This window comes from Myiozetetes cayanensis, unplaced genomic scaffold (assembly GCF_022539395.1).
Source record: "Myiozetetes cayanensis isolate MyiCay16 unplaced genomic scaffold, myiCay2020 scf33, whole genome shotgun sequence".
Classification (NCBI taxonomy): domain Eukaryota; kingdom Metazoa; phylum Chordata; class Aves; order Passeriformes; family Tyrannidae; genus Myiozetetes; species Myiozetetes cayanensis.
This window is the reverse complement of record NW_026087555.1, coordinates 579,253-601,195: the sequence shown is the minus strand read 5'-3', so window position 1 is coordinate 601,195 and position 21,943 is coordinate 579,253. Positions and strand designations below refer to the sequence as shown.

General features: G+C 39.7%; 1 protein-coding gene across 1 annotated transcript in view; it reads right to left on the bottom strand.

Moving 5' to 3' along the window:
• Positions 1-21,943, bottom strand: part of CDS1 (CDP-diacylglycerol synthase 1) — a 32,419-nt gene that overhangs the window by 9,702 nt on the left and 774 nt on the right. Inside the window, exons 2-7 of the mRNA XM_050327313.1 lie at positions 13,933-14,060; positions 10,859-10,955; positions 6,436-6,533; positions 4,539-4,678; positions 2,930-2,988; positions 579-661 (exon numbers count right to left, since the gene is read on the bottom strand). Of these exons, the coding sequence (XP_050183270.1) occupies positions 579-661; positions 2,930-2,988; positions 4,539-4,678; positions 6,436-6,533; positions 10,859-10,955; positions 13,933-14,060 (605 nt within the window). The remainder of the gene's footprint in view (positions 1-578; positions 662-2,929; positions 2,989-4,538; positions 4,679-6,435; positions 6,534-10,858; positions 10,956-13,932; positions 14,061-21,943) is intronic.

Below are 21,943 nucleotides of genomic sequence, written 5' to 3'. Positions count from 1 at the left end.
CATCTCTTTGAGGAGTGGCTTTAAGTAATCAAGTTTAACTGCATTGCCAGAATTTCATGTATCGCTGGAACTGGGGCACTAAGATGACCCAGCAATAACCAAGATTAAAACTTTCAAAATATTTTAAGTACTCTGCATTTATTTGAACAGGGAAGGCTGCAGGGAAGATGGCCAGATTGGGGCTTTCAAATTAAATGGTCCATCTTCAATAGCTTTGAGCAACCTGAAGCTCCCAAGTAATTGAAAAAGAATTGCTGGATATTTATCCATTCAGCAAAATGCTACAGAAACTATTTGACCAAGTATGCAATCAACATTATTCCTTGCAAGTAAATGAAGCAGTTGTTCGACATGATCCGACTCATGTCTGTCAATCTAAAGAGGTTTCTGCTTTCTCTTCTCTATCCTTTACCTCATCACTCCCAATTCCTTCAGCTCCCCTTCCAACTAGAGATTAACGCTCCTTTAATTTGCACTGCTTTAACTGTTCCCTCGATTATTCCCTAACCAGATCCACGTAAAAGAACCAACCTTTCAACACAATAGAGTTACAAATCAGTTTATTACTGTCCCCTTACCAGATCATGCCTTCAAAGAGATTTTGGATGACAAGATGAGATTGAGTTACAGTGATCAGCAAAGTGACATGAGTCCATGCGAACTGTTAACAATGCAACAACACAACAGTTAGTGAAAACACCGACCCATACACCTGGATAAATACTGGCATGTCAGATAGAGGAGCTATTTAGGAGCTCACAGGGAAGACCAGTTCTAGTGATAATGCAAGAGATGTGTGCATACAGTATATCACAAGTTAGCTGGCTTTCTGAAGCAAGCACTGAAACTTCAGCAGGTTTCCCCATCACTTACCTCCACCCAGAATTTTTTAATGTGCAGTTTAACACCTGATTTAATAAGACATACACCTTCAGCATGAAAGCAGCAAAGAAATGTAAGCAATGTGATATTCTGTATATACATATAACAGACATGTTAGAACTGTAACAATAAAATGGCAATGAATTACTCATGAAAGAGTCATGTTACACACATGTGGGTATCTCTCAAAACAGAATACTCTCACAAAACATGAAAATTCTCAGGATTAGTGAAAATGAAGTGTTAGTTTTTGAGTGCACAGTCATTTTCCTCAGTATTACTGTACGTACTTGGTATTTAATCTGTAGCACCAGCGTGCAACAAAGTAGTTTCCAAACAGTTCACCAGTAAAGATTCTACAATAGATTTTACTTTCCAAACACTTAAAGTCAAGATTTGATAGTTTTTCTATGATATACCAAATTTAAGCACTCAAAGTCTGGGCCATTTAACACTCTTAATATCCTACTTCTTTAATTTTCTTATCACATGTGTTTTCCCATGGCAGCCAGACGAGACTCTACTTCCAGATAAGACAACTTGAGAACGCTGAAAGGAAGGGTACAAGAAATTGCTAAAGGTTTCTGAATGTATCACCTGTTGGTTAATTAAAGGAGCTCTGCTGCTAAATTTTTAGTATTTGTACAGTTATATTGGAACACCACATAAAACCAAATGGCTACTCTTTGAGAATCACAGAATGATTTGAGTTGGAAGGGACCTTAAAGATCATGTAGTTCCAACCTCCCCACCATGGGCAGGGACACCTTCCACTAGACCACATTGCTTGGGGCCCCATCCAGCCTGCTTGAACACTCCCATGGGATGTGATAGACTCTCCTTGTCTGTCCAAACATTGTGTTGCCACACCATGGACGCATGGCTTCCCTCTGTTTTATTGCAATTTTTAGGTAGTCACACTTTAAAGTTTTCTTGGCAGACACCAAGTTGTATGACTGACACCACACTTTCTCTACCTTCTTTCCAGAAGAGGAAAAAGGAAAAAATATCATGGAAAAGAAGGTAAGGACTCCCTCTCCTAAAAAAAATGCATCTTGTGACAGCAGAGTTCTCCCACAAACAGGGTTACATTATTTTGAGTAAAAGATTTTTTTCCATGTTCATACAGGGTTCAGTAAAGTCCCTGTCTAGAATTAGGGATCCTCAGTGGTAAAGTGCTACCTAAAGCAATGTAGAAATGGAGGGGTTAACTGCATCCACAGAGCTTTAGGAAATCTTTAAGGTTGTGCAATGCCCTGATTGCTCAAGTTCTTTAAAGACGGGAGCTGCACTGCATTACTTTTTCACTGTGGTGTCTAGTTATTCCAATATAGAAGTGGGAATGGTGTCAGTGGAGTGTTTTGAGTTTGTTTAGGGTCATTTTTTTGTTTGTGTGTTTGTTTTGAACCTGTAATGTTATAAAATTAGTTTCTGACCTATAAGATACATATAAGAAAAAGGTTCATGCTCTTGATTAGCTACTATGCTGTTTATTAGGTGGACAAATACAAGAGATGAGAATGCTGGTTTCATCTAATAGACCAATGACCTATGGAAATAGCAGAGCAGAAGACCAGGGCAGCTGTGAAGTATCACAGAATAAGTCTTCCACACAGGGGTTAAGATCAAGTTCCCTTCATAGTACTTCAGCGGAGCCTCTACAAAGCAACACTTGAGTCACAAGAACCACTTCCCACACTGCCCTGAACTGTTTGCCTTCAGACCTGGGAGGCAGATGCATATCCCTTTCTCCAGGAATCTCTTCAGTATCAGCCTATCACTAAGGGAAACATATCATGTTGTACACGCACAAGGCCTCACCAAGGACAGCTTGTACTGACTGAAAGGTCACATCCCCTGATACAAAAATAATAATCTGCAAAGTGAACAGATACCAAACATTCCAACACCACTTGATTTCATGGCATTGTCAATTTAAGCACATTTTCCACACCTCTCTTCCGAACTACTTTATGAACACAGGGATATGACTGTTTCTAGTGACATTCATAACGTGAATGACCACAGCAAAGTGGGTAATACACACCATGTAAAACTGCAGACGATAATGTTTCTTCACTAAACTCAAAACAAACATGCAGAATCCTGTAAAACAAAGCAAGTGTAGTTTGTACCATCTTATATTCAATGACACTGAACTGTGATATACCAGTAATTCTCTTCCTTCGAAGCAGTTTTTAATCCCTCTGGTGCTAGGAGTGTTTGCTTATATTCAGTTAAGCGTACATATAGAATTATTCTCATATAAGATTATGATTTAGTTAACACAGATTTAGTTACCATCTGTAAGGAACATTCATCTCAGTACATACAAGGTCTCATCATGGACACCATTTTTAGTGGAGGAGGTCATCACTTTTAAAAAACACTCAAAAGTCAGGTCAAAAAAATGCTTTTGAATAATCAACAGAAATAAACAAAAGGAAGAGGACCAGCTTGCCCCTTTCCCCCCAGACAAGCACACAGCCACATGCAACACAAGCATGAAGTACAGGTGTTGAAGAATTCAGCTGACCAAAAGAAACTTTCTGGGTGGCTAATAGAGCCCCTCTTCTCTCCTATGGCAACTTCCTGTGCCAGCAGGGGTCAGAGGCCCTCAAAAGACCCTAAACTCTGGGGATAGAGCCTTAGTAACTCCCCAGTCCCAGTGTGCCAAAGGGCAAATTACACTCTGCCTCTTACTTTTGCTCATGACTAGCTTGCCTCATCTCTCCCCTCACTGGGTCATGAGGCATTAGTTAAGTTAGTTTCCTCAAGCCAAAGTCAGCTGAAAAAGGTCAGGTTCTGCAACGCTGTTTTCAAGTTTGTGATCTAAGCACTGAGTAGAATTTTTCTTTAGTTTAAAAAAAACAAACAAATGCTAGACAGACTGACAGTTCATCAAAGATCAGGCTTCTCAGTACACTTCATAAGTATTTGTGCCATAGCAGTCCCCTGTCCCTTAAGCCCATCTGAGTCTTCAGTTGATTTAATTTTATGCTAAAGTTATAATAACTGCATTGCTGAACACACTGTAGACTGTATTTACACATTCACAAAGCAATAGCCCACAGGAGTGCCAGCTTGTGTAACTTCTTCCTAGAGAGACAGCTTTTAAAAAGTCTTTCTTTGGACAGGGAGGAAATGTATCCATAAGGCAAGCATCTGAATGTCTTGCAGACAAAATTAAGACTCAGGCATTTTGACTAATCAGTTTAAAATATATTAGTAAATCCTATTACTGTAGACCTAGCAGAATACTTGCACAGTAAAGCATCAACACAGCAGAGCAATTACATATACAAGTCATCTCCACAGTCTGCCGAAATAGTGTTCATGTATTCAGGTACTGAGCCCCAGTTCTTCAGTGATCACAGACACTGTTTGCCAACTTTTTCTCAGCACTGTTAGCTCAACTTTCTCAAGATCATCTACTTGTTTAGGCTGCTTTCTTCTTCTTGGTGAACACAAATTTTGTGTTCATCTTTTCACAGAAAAAATGGAACTGCAAACATGCAATTTCCTTGGACATTATGAAGAAAGAGAAGCTGAAAGTACATAAAGATAGGGAGCAACTATACATATTTTTAAATTAAATAAGTACAGAAACAAATGTAGCACAAAATTCTTTCATTTTTGTGATTTCCTACACTTACCTGTTAAATACAGTGTAAAAGATATAAACCTGTGGTAACGAATGAGGAATTGTAGCTGTTCTCTCCTTTGTACAAATGTAGCGAAGTAATCAGCTACAGTCTCTCCATAAAAGAAGTAGTTCACACACAGCAAAAAGTACCTGCAATATGCAACAGTTAACAACTATTTTAATAATATATATTAAGTGCAAGTCTTAAAATCAAAACAAACCCCCCAAAAATGACAAAAAACCCACAACAAAAAAGATCACACAAAATAAAAATCAGAAGGGTAGAAAAGACATGCAATAAAACCAAAATTTAAGTATAAATCCAGTTTTATGGGTCAGTGTCTCCTCTCAGAAGCCAATTTTTGTAATTTACTTCTTCTAAAGCAATGACACTAGAAACACACATTTTTCAGAATGCAGTTGGAAAATTCTTTGTATCCTAAACTATGGCACTGAATACTCCACATGTATGCAAGACCATTTCAAATATTCTAAAATAGAGAACAAGTATCTGCCATCAATACTGGCACAAGCAGTCTTGTGTATTCTTTTCCTGTATCCTAAAAAGGGTAGTTTGTGATTTCTGCCTTGGAAACTGGAAAAAAGATACTTGCAAAATGAATCCTCTGAGGTTTTATGACAGTGAATCCGACATGGGGCTTGAGATCTGAATACAACCATGCTCTTGCCATCTGGCCTGCGGATTGTCATCTGAAAGCGTTTCTGATGCATCTCCTGCTCGTCTCCACCATGCACTCTGCCTTTTAGCCTTCTTGATGGAGCCATAATCTTACAGCATTAAATCCATCAACTAACTAGCAAATGCAGTCGATGTTCAAACTATTAACAGGATTCTCTAATCTCATTGAAGTATCTTAGTATTTAGTATCAGTGGCAAGATGTTAGACTGAAAGGAGCTTTGATGTTAACCAGTGTGGCAGTGCAGAAGAGTTGATTTTGAGCTCCACATAAGAAAGTGACATTGGTCAAGTGCCAAAGTAGAATACGTGGTAAAGTGCACATTTCCTCCTCTAAAAATTTTGGCAGGACTGCAGAATCATTCATGTATGATTGCAAAGTAAAGTTGCTTCTAGAAGTGAAGAAGCAATGTGACAAGAGACAGGGAATAACCTAGATATTTCAATTCCTTAAAAAACCTGACACAACACAAAACCAAGGCAACACAACAGGTCATGTCTAAGAAATTATCTCCTTAAGGCCCTAAAGACTACATGTGCCCAACACCTTCCCATAATAGTGACTAATAGAAGCCTTTATTTTTCCTCCCAGAACTCAGAAGAAGAGTTGATTTTCCCACTTCTATCCAGCCCTATACAAACTGGACATTTCATAGGTGTTCAGGATTTGCCATAAAAATTAATCTCATCTTCTAGCTTTCAGAAGATTCCTCCAACACTATATTTATGCAGTCCTATGATTAGGTGCATGACTGGAAAGGGTTTAGAACTTGTGTGCAATTATTTTAATTCTCTCTGTGTGTGAAGAGTAGCCTTTAAGACACATGTTCTATTAATTTCTTGTGCAAGGTTAACAGCCAAAAAAAATTCAAAGCAGTTCAGGTAATACACATCAGGTGATTATTTGACTATGCACACCTTTAGTTTACACAAGCTTAATTATGACTTAAAGCAAAAACGCATGCAAACATATATGTGTAGATATATACGTATTTATAACAAGGAAAAAACTAGAAGTAATAAAAGGTCAGCTGCCTTGTCCAAGTTCATAGGTGGAACACAACTACAGAATTCTATATTAGAGACAGATGTCAAGTTTTATGTCCACACGTGACCCACAAAGCTATCGTTCCACCACAACAGGATATGAAGAAGATGAAGATTTAAGTTTCACATCCTGACTTACTGATGTTCTTGCTTGCTACTCACCAGCTGAGAGATCTAAACCATGGTAAGTCATAGGAGTGGTAGACTCTGTAACCAATAGTAATGATTTCGTGATAACACTTCACTTGGATGCTTAAGACCTACAATAAGAGAAATAAAAAACTATGTAAATATGCTGCAGTTGCTTCTTACGGGCAGTGAGTAGCAATGCAGGCTGCATTAAGGATAGACATTATCCTGAACTGAAATTCCACTCAGAAAACAGCATCAAAGCAAATACAAGGAAAACTAAAGCTCCATTTAAAATTTAAAAACATCTCCAAACCACTACACGTGATGAGAAAAACCCCACATTGGGCTAGCTGCAAGAATGTACTTGTGAAACAAGGAAAGGCTCCTGATTTTTTTTAATTAAATTAGTTTGACAGCAGCAGATCAGGAGTGCTGCCTGTAAAGAAGGCTCTCCCATTTCTTTTGGCTCAGTTTTATCTCTACATTTAGTTCAAGAAATATTTCCTAGGCTCAATGGAAAAAACTAGCTGTGCAACACACCTTGGGCAGCCAGGTCTTTCACTTGCAAAGCATCTCATTAGGGGCAATTAGCATTTATGATTAAAGGCAAAGCTCATCTAACTGAGGTCTGAATGTCACACCCTCCACAGCCCTCATTTCGTTTGCTGATCTCACTAGTTCCCTGCTTCGTCTGCGCGAGTCTGGCTGTATGTCCTGTCGTGTCTTTGGGCTTCAAAGGACTCTGCCAGTTTTGTCCAATCCACATTCACCAAGCAGATCATCCTATCCAGATACACGGTATTGCCAAACACAGGCCGTCGGTAATCCCGTGCAGGGGCAGGAGTAAGAACCTTCCCACGCTGGTGGCGCGCATCAGCATGCAAGGCTTTGCAGCATTCTCTTACCACCTGCATTCATTAATACATTTCATCTTGCTCAATGTGTGAACACAGACTGAAACAGTCTTACACCACCTCAGCGAGCTAATTTTGAAGCTCCCCTATCTCATGCTCCTTCTTCTGCTTGCCCTGCGTTATAAAACTCTAAATGCAAGAGCAACATTAAGGGATTGCACCTTACAGTGGAAAAGGGCACTGGAGTCCAAAGGCATGGAATCTTGTGCCTGTTACCTGAGCAGCAGGCAAATGTAAAACATACCTCCCAACTCTTTAAAGCAGTCTCAGGGCTTGTGTTCCAAACCTCACTGGATTACTATTCCTACAAGCCTCTGGGCATTTTCAGTATTAATATTTAGTTTTGGCATAACTCTTATTTAAATATAAGTTATTTGATTCTAGTGAATTAAATATTTCATGAACAAAACTGGTTTTTTTTTCCTCCATTCTCCTTTTTACCTAGTCTCAAATATCATCTTTATGAACAGTCATTATATCAAAAGACAAAGGTTTTGCTTTATGGTATAACAGAGGAAGAATTCTATTCCAATTCTATACTAAGTTTCATTATTTTTGGTTGACAAAAACTTGACAGCTTTGCCCATGATTGCAATCTCAGAGTAAACCATGAATACACCAAATCACCCTGCAAACTGATTATGTCCTTTTTGTTCATAATCATCATTTGCAAATGTAACAGACCGCTAAAGATTGTGCAAATAATCTCTCCAATCACCTACACTTTAAAAGGGTTTTTTTTGTTGTTGTTTCTTCACACCCAAAAAAGAAAATCATCCACTAATGAAACAACAGATTACTAGTTTGTCATGTCATTCATCTGAACACAGGAAATATAAACCAGACTAATTCAGATGTAGAGACTCTAACGTAGACCATAATGCTGGTGAAACAGCATTCCAGTCTCTCAAGACAATAGATTTTATGACCTTTGGAAGAAGGGGGAGGTGACTCAGGATGACTACAAGGATGTTATGAGATTATGCAGGGAGAAAATTAGAAGGGCCAAAGCGCAACGAGCATCTAATCTGGCTACTACCATAAAAGACAATAAAAAAAATGGCCTCTATAAATACATCAGAAGCAAAGGAAGGGCTCGGGAGAATCTCCATTCTTTGTTGGATATGGGGGGAAACATAATGACAAGGAATGAGGAAAAGGCGGAGGTGTTTAATGCCTCCTTTACCCTTTAGCGGTAAGCTTAACCAGTTGTTTTCTCGGTACCCAGTTCCCTGAGCTGGGAGACAGGGATAGGGAGCAGAATAAACCACCCGTAATCCAGGGAAATGGTCAGCAACCTGTTACACCACACAGACACAGACACACACACATCTATGGTGCTGGATGGGATGCACCCAAGGGTACTGAGGTGAATGTAAATGCTCACTGAGCCATTTTCCATCATTTATCAGCAGTCCTGGCTAATCAGGGAGGTCCCATCTGACTGGAGATGAGGCAACGCGATGCCTCTCTACAAGAGGGACTGGAAAGAGGATCCAGGGAACTACAGGCCTGTCAGTCTGACCTTGATACCAGGGAAGGTCCTGGAGCAGACCATCTTGAATGCCATCTCATGCCACATACAGGACAACCAGCAGATCAGACCCAACCAGCGTGCATTTATGAAAGGAAATTCTTGCTTGGCTAACTTGATCTCCTTCCCTGACATGGTGACCTGCTTAGTTGGTGAGGGAAAGGCTGTGGATGTTGTCTACCCGGATATCAGTTAAGTCCTTTGACAGCTTCTCACAGCAATCTCCTGGAGAAACTGGATGCTCATGGCTTGGGTGGGCGTATTCTTTGCTAGGTTAAAAACTGGCTGGATGGCCGGGCCCCAGAGTTGTAAATGTAGATTCAGGAAGGTGAAGTGCCAAGTCCTGCACTTTGGTCACAACAACCCCATGCAGTGCTACGGCCTGGGGGCAGAGTGGCTGAAAACCTGCCCAGCAGAAAAGGACTTGGAGGTCCTGCTGGTCAACAGCAGCTGAAGAATATGAGCTAGCAGTGTGCTCAGGTGGCCAAGAAGGCCAATGGCATCCTGGCTTTTATCAGCAATAGTGTGGCCAGCAGGACTGGGAAGTGATCATCTCCCTCTACCTGCACCTTAAGTGCTGTGTCCAGTCTGGGCCCTTCACTACAAGAGACATTGAGGTGCTGGAACGTGTCAAGAGAAGGGCAACAGAGCTGGTGAAGGGTCTGGAGCACAGTTCTGGTGAGGAACAGCTGAGGGAGCTGGGGGTGTTTAGCCTGGAGAAAAGGAGGCTCAGGGGGAACCTTGTCATTCTCCACAACCACCTGAAAGGAGGATGTAGCCAGGTGGGGGTCAATCACTTCTCCTAAGTAACAAGTGAGAGTAAATGGCCTCAACTGGTGCCAGGGGAGGTTTAGACTGGATATTAGGAAAAAATTCTTCACCAAAATGGCTATCAAGCATTGAAAGATGCTGTCCAGGGCAGCCAGTTGAGTCACCATCCCCACAGGTATTTAAAAGACATGTACAGATGGCACCTAGAGACATGGTTTAGTGGTAGTTTGGCAGTGCTGGGTTAATTGTTGCACTTAATGATCTTAAAGGTCTTTCCCAATCTAAATGATTCTAGGAGTATCATCCAAAATTTTTTTCACAGGAGGACATGAAAAAAGCAAAAGCACATTTTGACAGTTAAACAATCTTAAAGTAAAAAAATCAGAGCAGTTACCTAGAACACCAATTTCAGTGTTTTAAGCACCACATTCCTGCCTGTTACTTGCCATGATTGGGAAAAATAATTAAACCATTATTCAACAAAAATACCAGCAATAAAAATGACAGAAAGAAACAGTAAAGACTGACCTGTTATGCAGCATGTATGAAGAATATTATAATTATTGTTATTATTTTCATCATCAGTGTTTCATTTCATGAAATGCAGTAAAATAAAACACACTTTATCTCTGTACCTTGGAAAGGGATCTAGCTCCAATCTACAGATAAACCCAAGGCCACAAGGCAGCTCCACAGAGAAATATAGCAATTAATGAAGCATGCCTGAGAAAAGCCTTTCAGTGCTGGTCAACAGACAGCAGACCAGAGTTGTCTGCTTTCCTTAGCCTCAAATTTAAAATTGTCTCAATTTTTTTTTGTTTTGTTTTGTTTTTTTTAGATTTTTTGTTGTTGGTGGTGGCTTTGGGTCCAGAGGGTTTTTTGGGGTTGGTTTTGTTTTGATTTTTGTTTGTTTACTTTTTAAAACAAACTCAAAGTATGCAATAGTAGATGATAGAAACTAGTCAATGAAATGGACGATAGTTTAGTAAGGCAACAGTAATTCAACTTCTTAGAGTTACTTTAATTTCCACTTTAAATAAAATAATTACAGTATATAAGAACTCCTTAATACACAAGTTCCAGTTGTGTCCAGCATTTTCCAAAAGTATTTACACTTATACAAATAAGAGACAAGTTGTTCTGAATTGTCTGTGCAGTTTGCTTCTAGCTGTTGTAGGCATGATGAAAGAAGAGACCAAGTAACTCTTGCCCATAAGCATATACTTAAACTTACCAGAAGCATCAGCATAAATGATCCCAGGTATATGATCAGAAAAAAACCAGAAATCATAGCTAGAGTGAGAATTCCACGAATCCACCAATTTTTCCATCTATTAAAAAAAGATAATAAAAAGCAAGCAGTTATAAATGAAAAGAAAGGCTACTTAGTTTGCTAACTAGAGATTAAAGTGTATCAGAAACAGTAGAAGAAATTTTTTATGTTTAATCAAACATTCAGCAAGAAGCACAGAATCAACCAACTATCCAACTAAAGAGGATACACAGTCAAAGAAATTAAAATCAGCCATCTTTCTTCTTCCCTCATGCTGCCCCCACCGTGCCAAATGTCATTTGCAATTAAATGGTACAACCCCATATTGAAGCTGCTGTGAAAATACATCAGGACTCTCAAAAAACATCACATTACAAGACTGATGGGAGCCCAGCCCATGTATGGGTCTGTGTATGAAAAAGGGCTGCCAGGTAAAATACATATGATTCTTTGAGGAATAACAGACACACAAAAAACCCCAAGAGGTGATCACCAATTTTCCATAGAGGCAAAGTAGCTCTTTTGCTGGGCAGAGGGTTATCTATTGAAAGCAGTCCTGTGCTCTTGTGAGCACTGGAACCAGCACAGGACAATATGTGGCAATGGGGGATGATGGGTCAAACTAGCTGTACGTTTTTGCCCTTGTAGATCTTTACAGACGTTTATGGCTATCTAAGGCAAACTGAATAAAAATTTCTGTTACCACAGAATCATAGAATTGTTTAGGTTGGAAAAAACTTCTAAGATCATCAAGTCCAACCATTAACCCAGCACTGCCAAGCCCACCACTAAATCATGTCCTTAAGTGCCACATCTACATATTTTTTAAATACCCCCAGGATGGTGATTCCAGCACTTCCCTGGGCAGCTTATTCCAGTGATTGACAAACCCTTTCCCTAATGAAAGTTTTCCCAATATCTGACCTAAACCTTCCCTGATGCAAGTTGAGGTCATCTCCTCTAAATGTATGCTGAGCCAACTAATCACAAGTTACTGATAAACACAAAGCCCCCTACTATGGCCTAAAGAAATTCTTACTGATGTTTCAGTTTGTATCAGTCTTGTGTTTCGTTGCTGCATCAGGAGATACACCTGATGCAGGGGATAATGTTAGTTTTGCATCACAGTCTAGTTCTAATGTAAACTTCAACTTTATTAAATTGATTTTCAAGGGTGTTTCTCAGTGGCAGGTTAATGTCAGCTACAGCCACTAATTGGATTTGCCTTAAGTATCAGAACAGCGGCACGACAGGCTTCATCAAAACATGGTTTTTGTTCCTCTATGATGTGGGCTACACAGTAGCAACTTTCTCCTAGTGACATATCCATAGTGAGCAAAAGTCCTGTAGAAGAATTCAGCTTCCTTTAAGAATAATGTTAAAATACCACATGGTATGCTGAGGGTATTGGCAAGTGCAGCACTACAAAGACAGCTTCAGTAAGACAAGCTCCAGAATCTAGGAAGCCACCTGAAAAGTTTATTTTATCCTCTCTGCTATAAAGTTACAAATCCTATTTCTTTTAAAGTTCAAATACAAAGAAAAACCATATTTCTGAGAGTTACAGTGCAACTCACTCATTGCACATGATAACAACAGCTCTGGTGGGTCTGCTAGCTACTAAAGCAACAGAGAATTTTGAATCTAACATTCATAAAGCACTGAGAATTTTTCACTCAAAGCACCTTTGCACACCTTTGTGCAAACACTCCAATAAAGAATTTCAAGCATGTGAAATAGAAAAGGTTTCACGTGCCCCTCTTAGTTGCAGGCTTTGAGGTATCACCGTGCCCTTTGGAACAAGTCTGATTTGGAGACTTCCACAACTCTTAACATGATGAGGGAACTCTGAAACTAGACATTCCTTGCAGTGTGATGGCAATAGAGAACATCACATTCTGCTCACAACCAGTGCAGTTTAGAAACATGCTTTTTGAAATCTTGAAACATTACATCTGTTTATAGCTCACAGACATCACAACTGAAACAGACAACAGATTAGAAAAGGAGCAAGGCAAAAAAACTATCATTTCACACTGCTATTGGAGATATCTGCTGGAGATCAAATTTTTTACAAGGACTTGGAAATTTTTAAATCATAGCGTGGATTACAGATACTTCTTCTGACTCTTGCGAGACCCAACTTGCATCTGAAATATACACTTGCTTTTATATTGCTTTGTATATTGCTTGTATATATGCATCATTTTACTAGTAGTTTTTTGAGCATATGATCTATCACATAAATGCTCTTTCATTGCATTAGTGAAAAAAACATAATGCAGCTTGCAGGCTCCAAAATGATTTGACTGATCAAGTGTTGTAAAGGGACCGTATAAAAAAAAATATACTAGGAACTCTATCCAACAGCCTTCATGAGTATGCAGGTCTGTTATCTGTCTATCTATATCCACACACATTCCTCCACATTTCCTAGCCACTAAGCTTCTGTGAGGTTGGAGGTAGAAACCTAGGTTTTAAAAGAAACAGCAGAAAAAAATTAAACGTTGCTTTAAAAAAAATGGAAATAGAAGCTATGTTGTATTTAGCTGTAAAGAAAATTACTTAGAAGTGGAAATGTTAGAAAAATCTAGCAAACCTCACCTTGAGAATGTACACATCTTTTCATTTATACACAAATACCAACACCCTCTTTTAACCTTGGATGTAGGAAATCAGTTTATTATAACACCCGGAAATAATTATTCTGTAATTCAAACCCAGTGACTATTCTTTAGGATATTTTACTGCAACTGCTCAGACTAAGCAATGGCACATGTTTATGTAAACTGTGTTTACTTAGATATGTATGCAATGGGCAATATACATCTACAAGCAAAAAATATCACAGTAAAAGGACTATTGCAGCATGAATGAATCAATCATATCCACTAAAAATTTATCCTTGAGCTTTCATGTCTATCATATGAAGTTTAAAACTGCAGTACAATTTGTAAGAATTAAAACTGCAACATAACCTGTAAGAATTTTAGCCACCAGCTATTAAATTTGAGAGCTCTTCATTTTTACTATACCTGGCAGATAAGCCTGACAAAGCTCTCTTGAGGATTTCTGGAGTGCTGTCTGTTGGTGGAGGAACATCAGGAACATCTGAATCACTTCTAAGGTCCAACTCACAAAGTCTTTCTTCCAAATCAACTTCCTAGCACAAAAAAAAAAAAAATTATTAAAAAAAAATCCAAAAACCTAACATGACATTAAAGATTATTAGCTATTGTGTCAGAAAACAGTATTCATAAACATTACTTTAGGAACTGATAATATCTGCATTACCTTCTAAAAGACAACAGTGGAGTACAAGTGAAACTGTAAATGTTGTAGGAGACAAGTGTCTGCCAGAAAATGTTTAAAAAAAGGCCTGTACTCAGATGATGTGACTTTACCTGCTGTGCTCAAGAAACCACATTCTAGGCACCACTTTTTCAAGGATATATGTTTCCAGAAGTACTGCAGCTAACATAGAACAAACAAGTTTAACAGAAATCCCCAACCCTCTAACGTATTCCCTCACCTACATCTCAAAGTAACCTTTTATGGAATAAGGAGAAAGGTCTTCTGGTGGTTTAATGCCACATTAAGAAAAAAAAACAAACAAAACAAACAAACAAACAAAAAACAAAAAAAAAACCAAACCAAACCAAAAAAAACCACAAAAAACCCCCAAAACCTCCAGGAATAATCCAAACACAACTTGTGAAGTGACCAAGTGTCTCAGGGGCCCAGTATTACTCAAAAATTTTCTGTATGACTGCAGCACTGCAATTGTTTCTTCAGTATTCACTAACAACCGCTGGGGAAGACATCAGCTAGACAAACTGCATGTCTAACCCAAATGCAAAACAGGCAGTACATGTTTTGGTGACAAAGTACAAATTGTCACCAACTCTCAGAGCAGACTGTCAGGACTTTTTTTCCCCGTCAGCTGAAGCCAACACCGAGGGTGACTTCACTCATTCTAATGTTGCAAACACCACAGCTCCAGGGAGCTGGAAAGCTGTACTCAGCCCTGGCACAGCAGTAATGCAGAGAGCACTCTCTAGTTCAGTGTCTAGCTCTCCTGAGACCTGAACTTCCTCCTGACCTCCCTGACTTGCCTCACCTCCTTACAATCCCAAACAGCTTCCAGCCTGCCCTGCTGCCTCAGGTTCAGCTCTTAACAGTTCTTGGAACTGTTAAGTAACCGTGCTTGAAAATTTTCTCCTCAACCACTGTATGCTATTTCTCTGTCTCCCTCTCTTTCCAACTTCCTCATCTCGGTTCTTTTTCCTAAATCTATTTCCAAGAATTAGAAACTTCCACTTTCCCCCCTACTTTTCCTTCAATATTATTCTTTTCTTCCCTTGTTCTGAGTATTTTTGTCACTTTGGAAGCCAGAAGAGGCGTATCCTCCCTCTCTTATCCTCCATAAGACACGGCAGAATTAAGGCACCATGGATCCCAGTCACGGATCACCCGGTTACTCAGTTTACACGCCATCGCCTTTTCCAGGAAGCTACACCTCAGTACAACCTCCGTCTCAGTGACTGGGCTATTCAATCAACACAGAGGAGAAGATAAGGCTTTTCAAAGCCGGCCGCCCAAATCCAAAGGCCGAGCCCACGCCCAGGGCCTGGGCAGAGCCGGCCGTGGAGGGGCAGGGGGCGAGGAGCTGACCAGGGTGCTGCAGGCGGGCTCCGACCATGGACCCTCCCGAGGCTCTCCAGGGACACTGATGGGAAGGAAGAAACCACTCTTTCCACTTAAAAAAGTGGGTTTAACCTTTTAGAACATGAGAAGGTGAGCTGGCACTATACACACACATAAGAAAAAGGGGTAACAACAGGAAGAATATCCTTTTTTTAAATGTTAGGCCTGGGTTTTTCTCATTCACTTTATGTACCACACATGTGCTTAGGATGAAACTCTCGATTTTACACCATTTCTTCTCTAACAAACATAACCAATGCTTCCCTATTCCTGAAAACTCCAAAGCTGAATAATTATTAGACAGACACTATCTATAAGTACTATAAATAAAAAGAGCAAAGAAGTTGTGGTCCAGACTTCAGAAAGAAAAAAAAAAAAGCCTGAAAAAGCAAGCAAACAAATAAATAAATAATAACTGTGACTGTCACCTTTTATTTAAAGTTGTTTCTCATAATGTTGCACCATAACTTGGGAAATCAAGTGTAGATGCAATTAGGGGGAATCACAGCTCCCTCCCAAAGCCATGTTCTAACTCCTGTGACCTGTACTGGAATGCAGCAAGCTATCTATACAGTTCTAGGAGACGGTACTCACTGCACAGATGACAGGCAGTAATCCCAGCCCTAAAACCATGACTTAGCATCTTTACTATTAATCCCCGCTTGCAGACAGCAGAGACGTTCTCTCTTTTAAGCACTCAGAACTAATACCTTCAAACTTTTTTGTTCTATTTTGGTATTTCAGAGAGTATTTCCATACTCCACTGGTATTTAAACAATTAAAAAAAAATTCAAACTTAGTTTTATCCCCGTGATTTTTAACATACAACCTTCACTTATGCACCTCATTATAAGCAGTGTTTTAAATTTGCTATTTCCAACACCTGAATGCACAGATGCATGGCATTTTTCAGAGTATCTAAACATTTTGAAGAAGGAGTCTGTGTTTGTCCAATGTGTTTTTCAGTAGCTCCTGCCTCATCCTGCTGCTACTGAGAGCTTGGCAGGTGCAACCTGCAAGTTGCACAGAACTTGGTGCATATTTTTAGTCTTACGTTGCTACAATAACCAGTGGGAATCAACACCTCAGCTATCTCAACTTCCCTTTGTAACATACATCAAAAATCATTCTAAACACTTTATTTTCCAGTTAACTGCTATCACTGTCACAACAATTTCCTGAATAAGGCATTTCATTTGTAAAGTCAGAAGCCAAAAACGAAGTCTGTCACTAAAAGCTAGTTCATTGTCTTCTGTGTCATTAAGCACTTAGAGAACTCCATCACTGGGGGACAAGAATTTCTTGCTAATTGTTTTCTAAATTATTTTACCTGATTGATTATAAACGTTCCAGTTTATAACCACAAATAATAACAATCATTATGGAAGGGAACACTAAGTTAATCATTATCAAAGCACTCAAAAAAAAAAAAAATTCAAGAGTCTTGCTACTGCAGCTTGACCTTGTAGAAGCAGTTTTGAAGTTTAGTACAAATCCAAGCACCCCTTCATTTGCCTGCTCTTCAGGTTTGAGATCTGGCCAAGCTGAATACACAGTCACATCAAGGACCTGTGAAGGTCCATGGGAAATTCCATGGGTTTCATGCTGTAAGTGGGTATTTGCAAGGTTTTCAAAGGTTAATTGAAAACATCAGAGGTTGTACTGTCCTAAGTGACTAAGACACCTTTCAACCCCAACTCCAAATTAAATGTTTTATCCAAGCTGTTTTTATTTTTTTCCTAGAGTTTTCAAACTGCAGGTGTCAGAGCCTTCTATTTGCAGAAAATGTGCCACTCCTGTCTGCTTGATTCACATCTGAAGTGCCTGTAATGAGCAGATGTTGCAACAAGACCACTGCCTTGCTTCTCATCATTTGAAGGCACATGTTCCTTCAAGAGAACCCATCTGATCAGCTCACAAAATACGAGTCCAACGAGACTGAGATGATGCAGGACTAACAAGAACAGGGAAGGAGGGCAACATGACAGTTATCTACACACCACAAAAAGCTCGGCACATAAGAAACATGCCTATCTGACACACTACAGTGCTCATCAGTTTTCATCATTTCCAAAGTACCCTGAGACAAAGGCTTATTTAGTTGTAGGAGTTTGATTTGTCTTCATTTTCGTACTCTTAAAAGACAAGTCTTTCAACCTTAAGCTAAATCTTCTGTACAAGGCCACAAATGCTTGGTCACACAAAGGAGGAACTCAACCAGTCAAGAGCCTGAGCCTCCACAACAGGAATTCAGAACATGTGACATCTTGCCACAAATTAAGCTTCCATGTGGATTTCTGCTTGCTGGCTATTTCACAACAGCTCACAAAATACAGCCATGTGTCATGCCTAAAAAAATAGACATGTCAATCTTTCATCACCTAAAAGGCCATATGCCTCTGAATTACTGTTGTGTACCACATGCCCTCCACTACAATTAACACGTGCCAAGGGAACCACGCACCAGGATTATTCTAGTTACAAAGGCACTTGCAGTGTTTCCCTTGCACTGCATTTCTCCCAGGACACAACAAGGAATTCCCAAGCAGACAAAAACAAATACGTTTTTCTTGGAGAATGTGGCATCTCCATGAAGCTTAACTGAGAAAATTAAGACATCATTGAACAACTTACGTGAAAAAGTTAGCAAGCAAAAGAATTTAGTTACTGCCATTTTATAAGTCTGTGTAATTTTACTTAAAGTTTTCTCCTCCATCTTTGACCTTTCTGCAATCTCTCCCACAAGTTTTACAGTGAAGTTAATAGTTCAGTTAGAACACATTGGAGCGTATTTAATTAGATGTAACTTGATACCTTCCTCTAAACTCAAGATACCAAAGTATCAGAAGATCCCGAATAACTAAACCTTTTTTTCCAAACTGAAAGCCTGACACAGGCAGAAACACACATGAGAGACCTGCACATACTGAATCAAAGGCTGAAACCTACAAGCCCTTTCCTCTCTGCATTAGTCCTAATTCACCAACATTTCCAAGAAAACAGAGGTTTGGAAATAGTCTGCCCTTATTATTACCATGATTATAGTAGACAGTATGGAGGTCAGACTTCTTCATGAAAATTAAACTGATCCATTTTCTGGATATTCTGAAAGAAGTCAGTCAAATGAAGTGACTAAGTGATCCACGACAGACAGATAAATCCACCATAACCCATACTGCCATCAGGAATTTAATTTTTCTCCCAGTAGGTTTGCAACATTTTGGACATCAAAAATCCAAGTCTCCCAGTGAGCTTCACAGGTCTGAGCAACTTATCCAGCAATCGGTTCCCTGGAAGGGCTGTCCCATGGAACAGAAACAGTTGTTTCAAAATACCACAGCAGAAACAGTGGTCAGTGATTCCAGTCTTGTTGAACCTACAAATAATTAACAATGACCCTAGGCGCACAGGTACTTGTTCCCACAGTAAGCAAAGCAATAAGATTCCACTTCCCCCTCCCTGCCCTACTCTGACAGCTCTGTACAGTACAAAGAGGAATAACTGTGTGATTACTTCTAAGATACACTAATTTTTTGGAAGCATTTCAAAGAAGAGTCAATTGCTCTCTAGTAAAGAATGCAAACAACTCAAATTTTAAGAGAAGCATGAACACATGCACATCAATATGTAAACCTTTAACTGATTTACACATACGAAGTATTTGAATGCCAAGTCATTCCTCTTGTTTTCAAGGGCTGCAAACTATTTATGAAGGCCCTTTGACCAGATATGCTTAGGAAAAAAGCACCCAGGGCAAGCAGCAGGAAGTGAGACAGTGACAACCAAAAAAACACAAACAAACAAACAACAACAACAAAAAAACAACTTCTGCCACAGTACAACATAAAGAAACAACAAACTTATGAAGTTGCAAAGCCTTACAAGGCAAAGGCATGTTCACGGGAATTTGGAAAAATGTCATCAGCTCAATAAGCTAGTGAGCACCTCAGACTTGGGAACTTGAAGAAGAAAATTAACCAAGGGCATCTACCGACATAGTAAGTGTAACATGAAAAGTACCAGATACCATAGTGAAAACAGGACTAAAAGTACAATATAGAAAACCCTCCAGAAATATTTAGTGTTTCTGTAGTTCTTCAGCAAACACAAAGGAGTCCTCTCCTTGGGCCAACAAGGTGCTTTAAAGCATGTTGCCTTTATATATCTGGAAATCTGAATTGGATCACAAGAGCAGAAGCAGCACAGAGCAGACACCATATGAACAGAGACAAACAAGTTTTCTCCTTCATTACAAGTGAGGAAGAGGGTGATATTTGTGAGCTGCATACTAGAAAGCAGTGTAAACCCACTGCATCATGGCCATCCTGAGTAGTTATGAAGCAAAGAACCAGTTTTGAGTCCATATATGCAATTACCATCCCAAATAGGTCAGCTCAAAATAGTCACAGGATACTAAGGTATCCACTTATTGTTAAGGCCAGGCAAGAGACAGAGTAGAATGATAACCATCTAAGAAGCTGTATAATGTGACATCTGTGAATTCAGATGGCCAGATGTTTCTTATCAAATCATTTACAGCAGCCATTACTTGTGTGCTCATATTCAAAACGGAGTCCCAACTGCGACCCACTGATGAGAAGCAGTACAGAATACTGGTTTATCCCTACAGTTACCAATGGCACTAAGGACAGCTTAATATGCACAATCAATCCTTACTGCCATTTGTGAGCCATGACAAGGGGCACTGGTGCTGTGTACATTGCAGACAGGTAGAACAACTGTAGTGGGAACACTGAGGGTGCCCCAAATAATCCCTCCCAAAGTCTTCTGTGCAGTGGAAACGGTTTTCCACAACCTTTGTTCAAGAGATCAGCATAAATGCATTCACACTGAAATACATCTCCTGTATCCAACATCTTAACTGCATACACAGCACCAGAGCCCTTTCTGTTCAACATCATTCCGAAACTGGATGAAACACTAGACTGTGCTACTTTGCTACAGTCAAAGCCCTGGAGGCCTATAGGCAAGAACAGCATCTTCCTCTCTGAAAATCAGCACAGGTAAACCAAGAATAAGATTAGCAAGTTTTAGGGGCACCGTTTTGAGATCTGGAGAGCAGAGGTTTTGAACAGGGAGAATTCTTTGAAGGCAGCTCACTGCACACCTCAGAAATGAACTTAGCCTGCAAAATAAAGCAAACTTGAATAGCTCCACAAAAAAAGAGCTTTTTGAGGATATCTCTACAAGAAACGATGTGTAAAAGTTAATTCTCATCTACAGAGAAATAGTCTCAGCACAGCTATAGTCTAAACGTTACCTTGTGTGATCACAGCCCTCAGTGCAGCATAGCACTACAAATTTTCAAATTCATTGGCTTTGAGTTAAAGCAACCAAAGCACAAAATAAAAACTATTGAGTTTCACTTTCCAGTTCCTCATCCCAATGCCTAAGGCAGACTGCACACTCTGCAACATCGAAATCTATGAAGGTTTAAACGGTTACTGATTGAAGTAAACACACCATGTATTGCTACCTTAATTTAGCAGAGAGCTTTTTTTGTTCTTGAATTCCAGTTACCAAATCGAGACCTCCTCTTTCATTTTGTTCAAACAATTAGCAACTGTGATGTGGTGATGTGCTTAGCTTTTGTAGAGATAAGCCTTAACTGCACAGCAAACAAAAGAACAGCACTGTGGCTGTTTTGCCACTGTAATGAACCTGATGCATAGACTTAGTATTTCAAAAATCTCTGGCCTTAGCAGAAATGTCATACTGTAAGTCCTTTCCAGGCCAGAGGTGAAAGCCTATCACTTAAAAGGTCATAAAACAGAAACAGTTGCTGGGGAAACGCTGACACAGCCTTTAACTTGAGTAGATCACCAGTCTGTGTTCGTTTGTGTGCTACTGTACTAGCCCAGCCACACTGAAGTGTGTTCTTTGCTTGGTCCAGTGTCCTTGTTTCATCTGGGATAGAGTTAACTTTCTCCCTACTAGCTGGTACAGTACTGTGTTTTGGATTTAACAGGAGAATAATGTTGATAACACACTGATATGTTGACTGTTGCTGAGCAGTGCTTACCCCACGTCAAGGACTTTTCAGTATCCCATGCTCTGCCAGTGAGGAGGTGCACAAAAAGCCAGAAGGGAGCAGGGCCAGAACAGCTGATCTGAACTGGTCAAAGGCTCTACCATAAAGTGTCATGCCCAGCATATCTGGGGAATTGGCTGAGAGAGGTTGATCACTGCTCGATCTTGGGGTGGGCATCAGTGAGCAGGTGGTGAGCAGCTGCATCGTACATCTCTCACGCTTTCTTGGGGTTTATACGTCTTTTTGTTGTCTTCCTTTTCACTTTTTATTTTTTTTCAATTATTGAA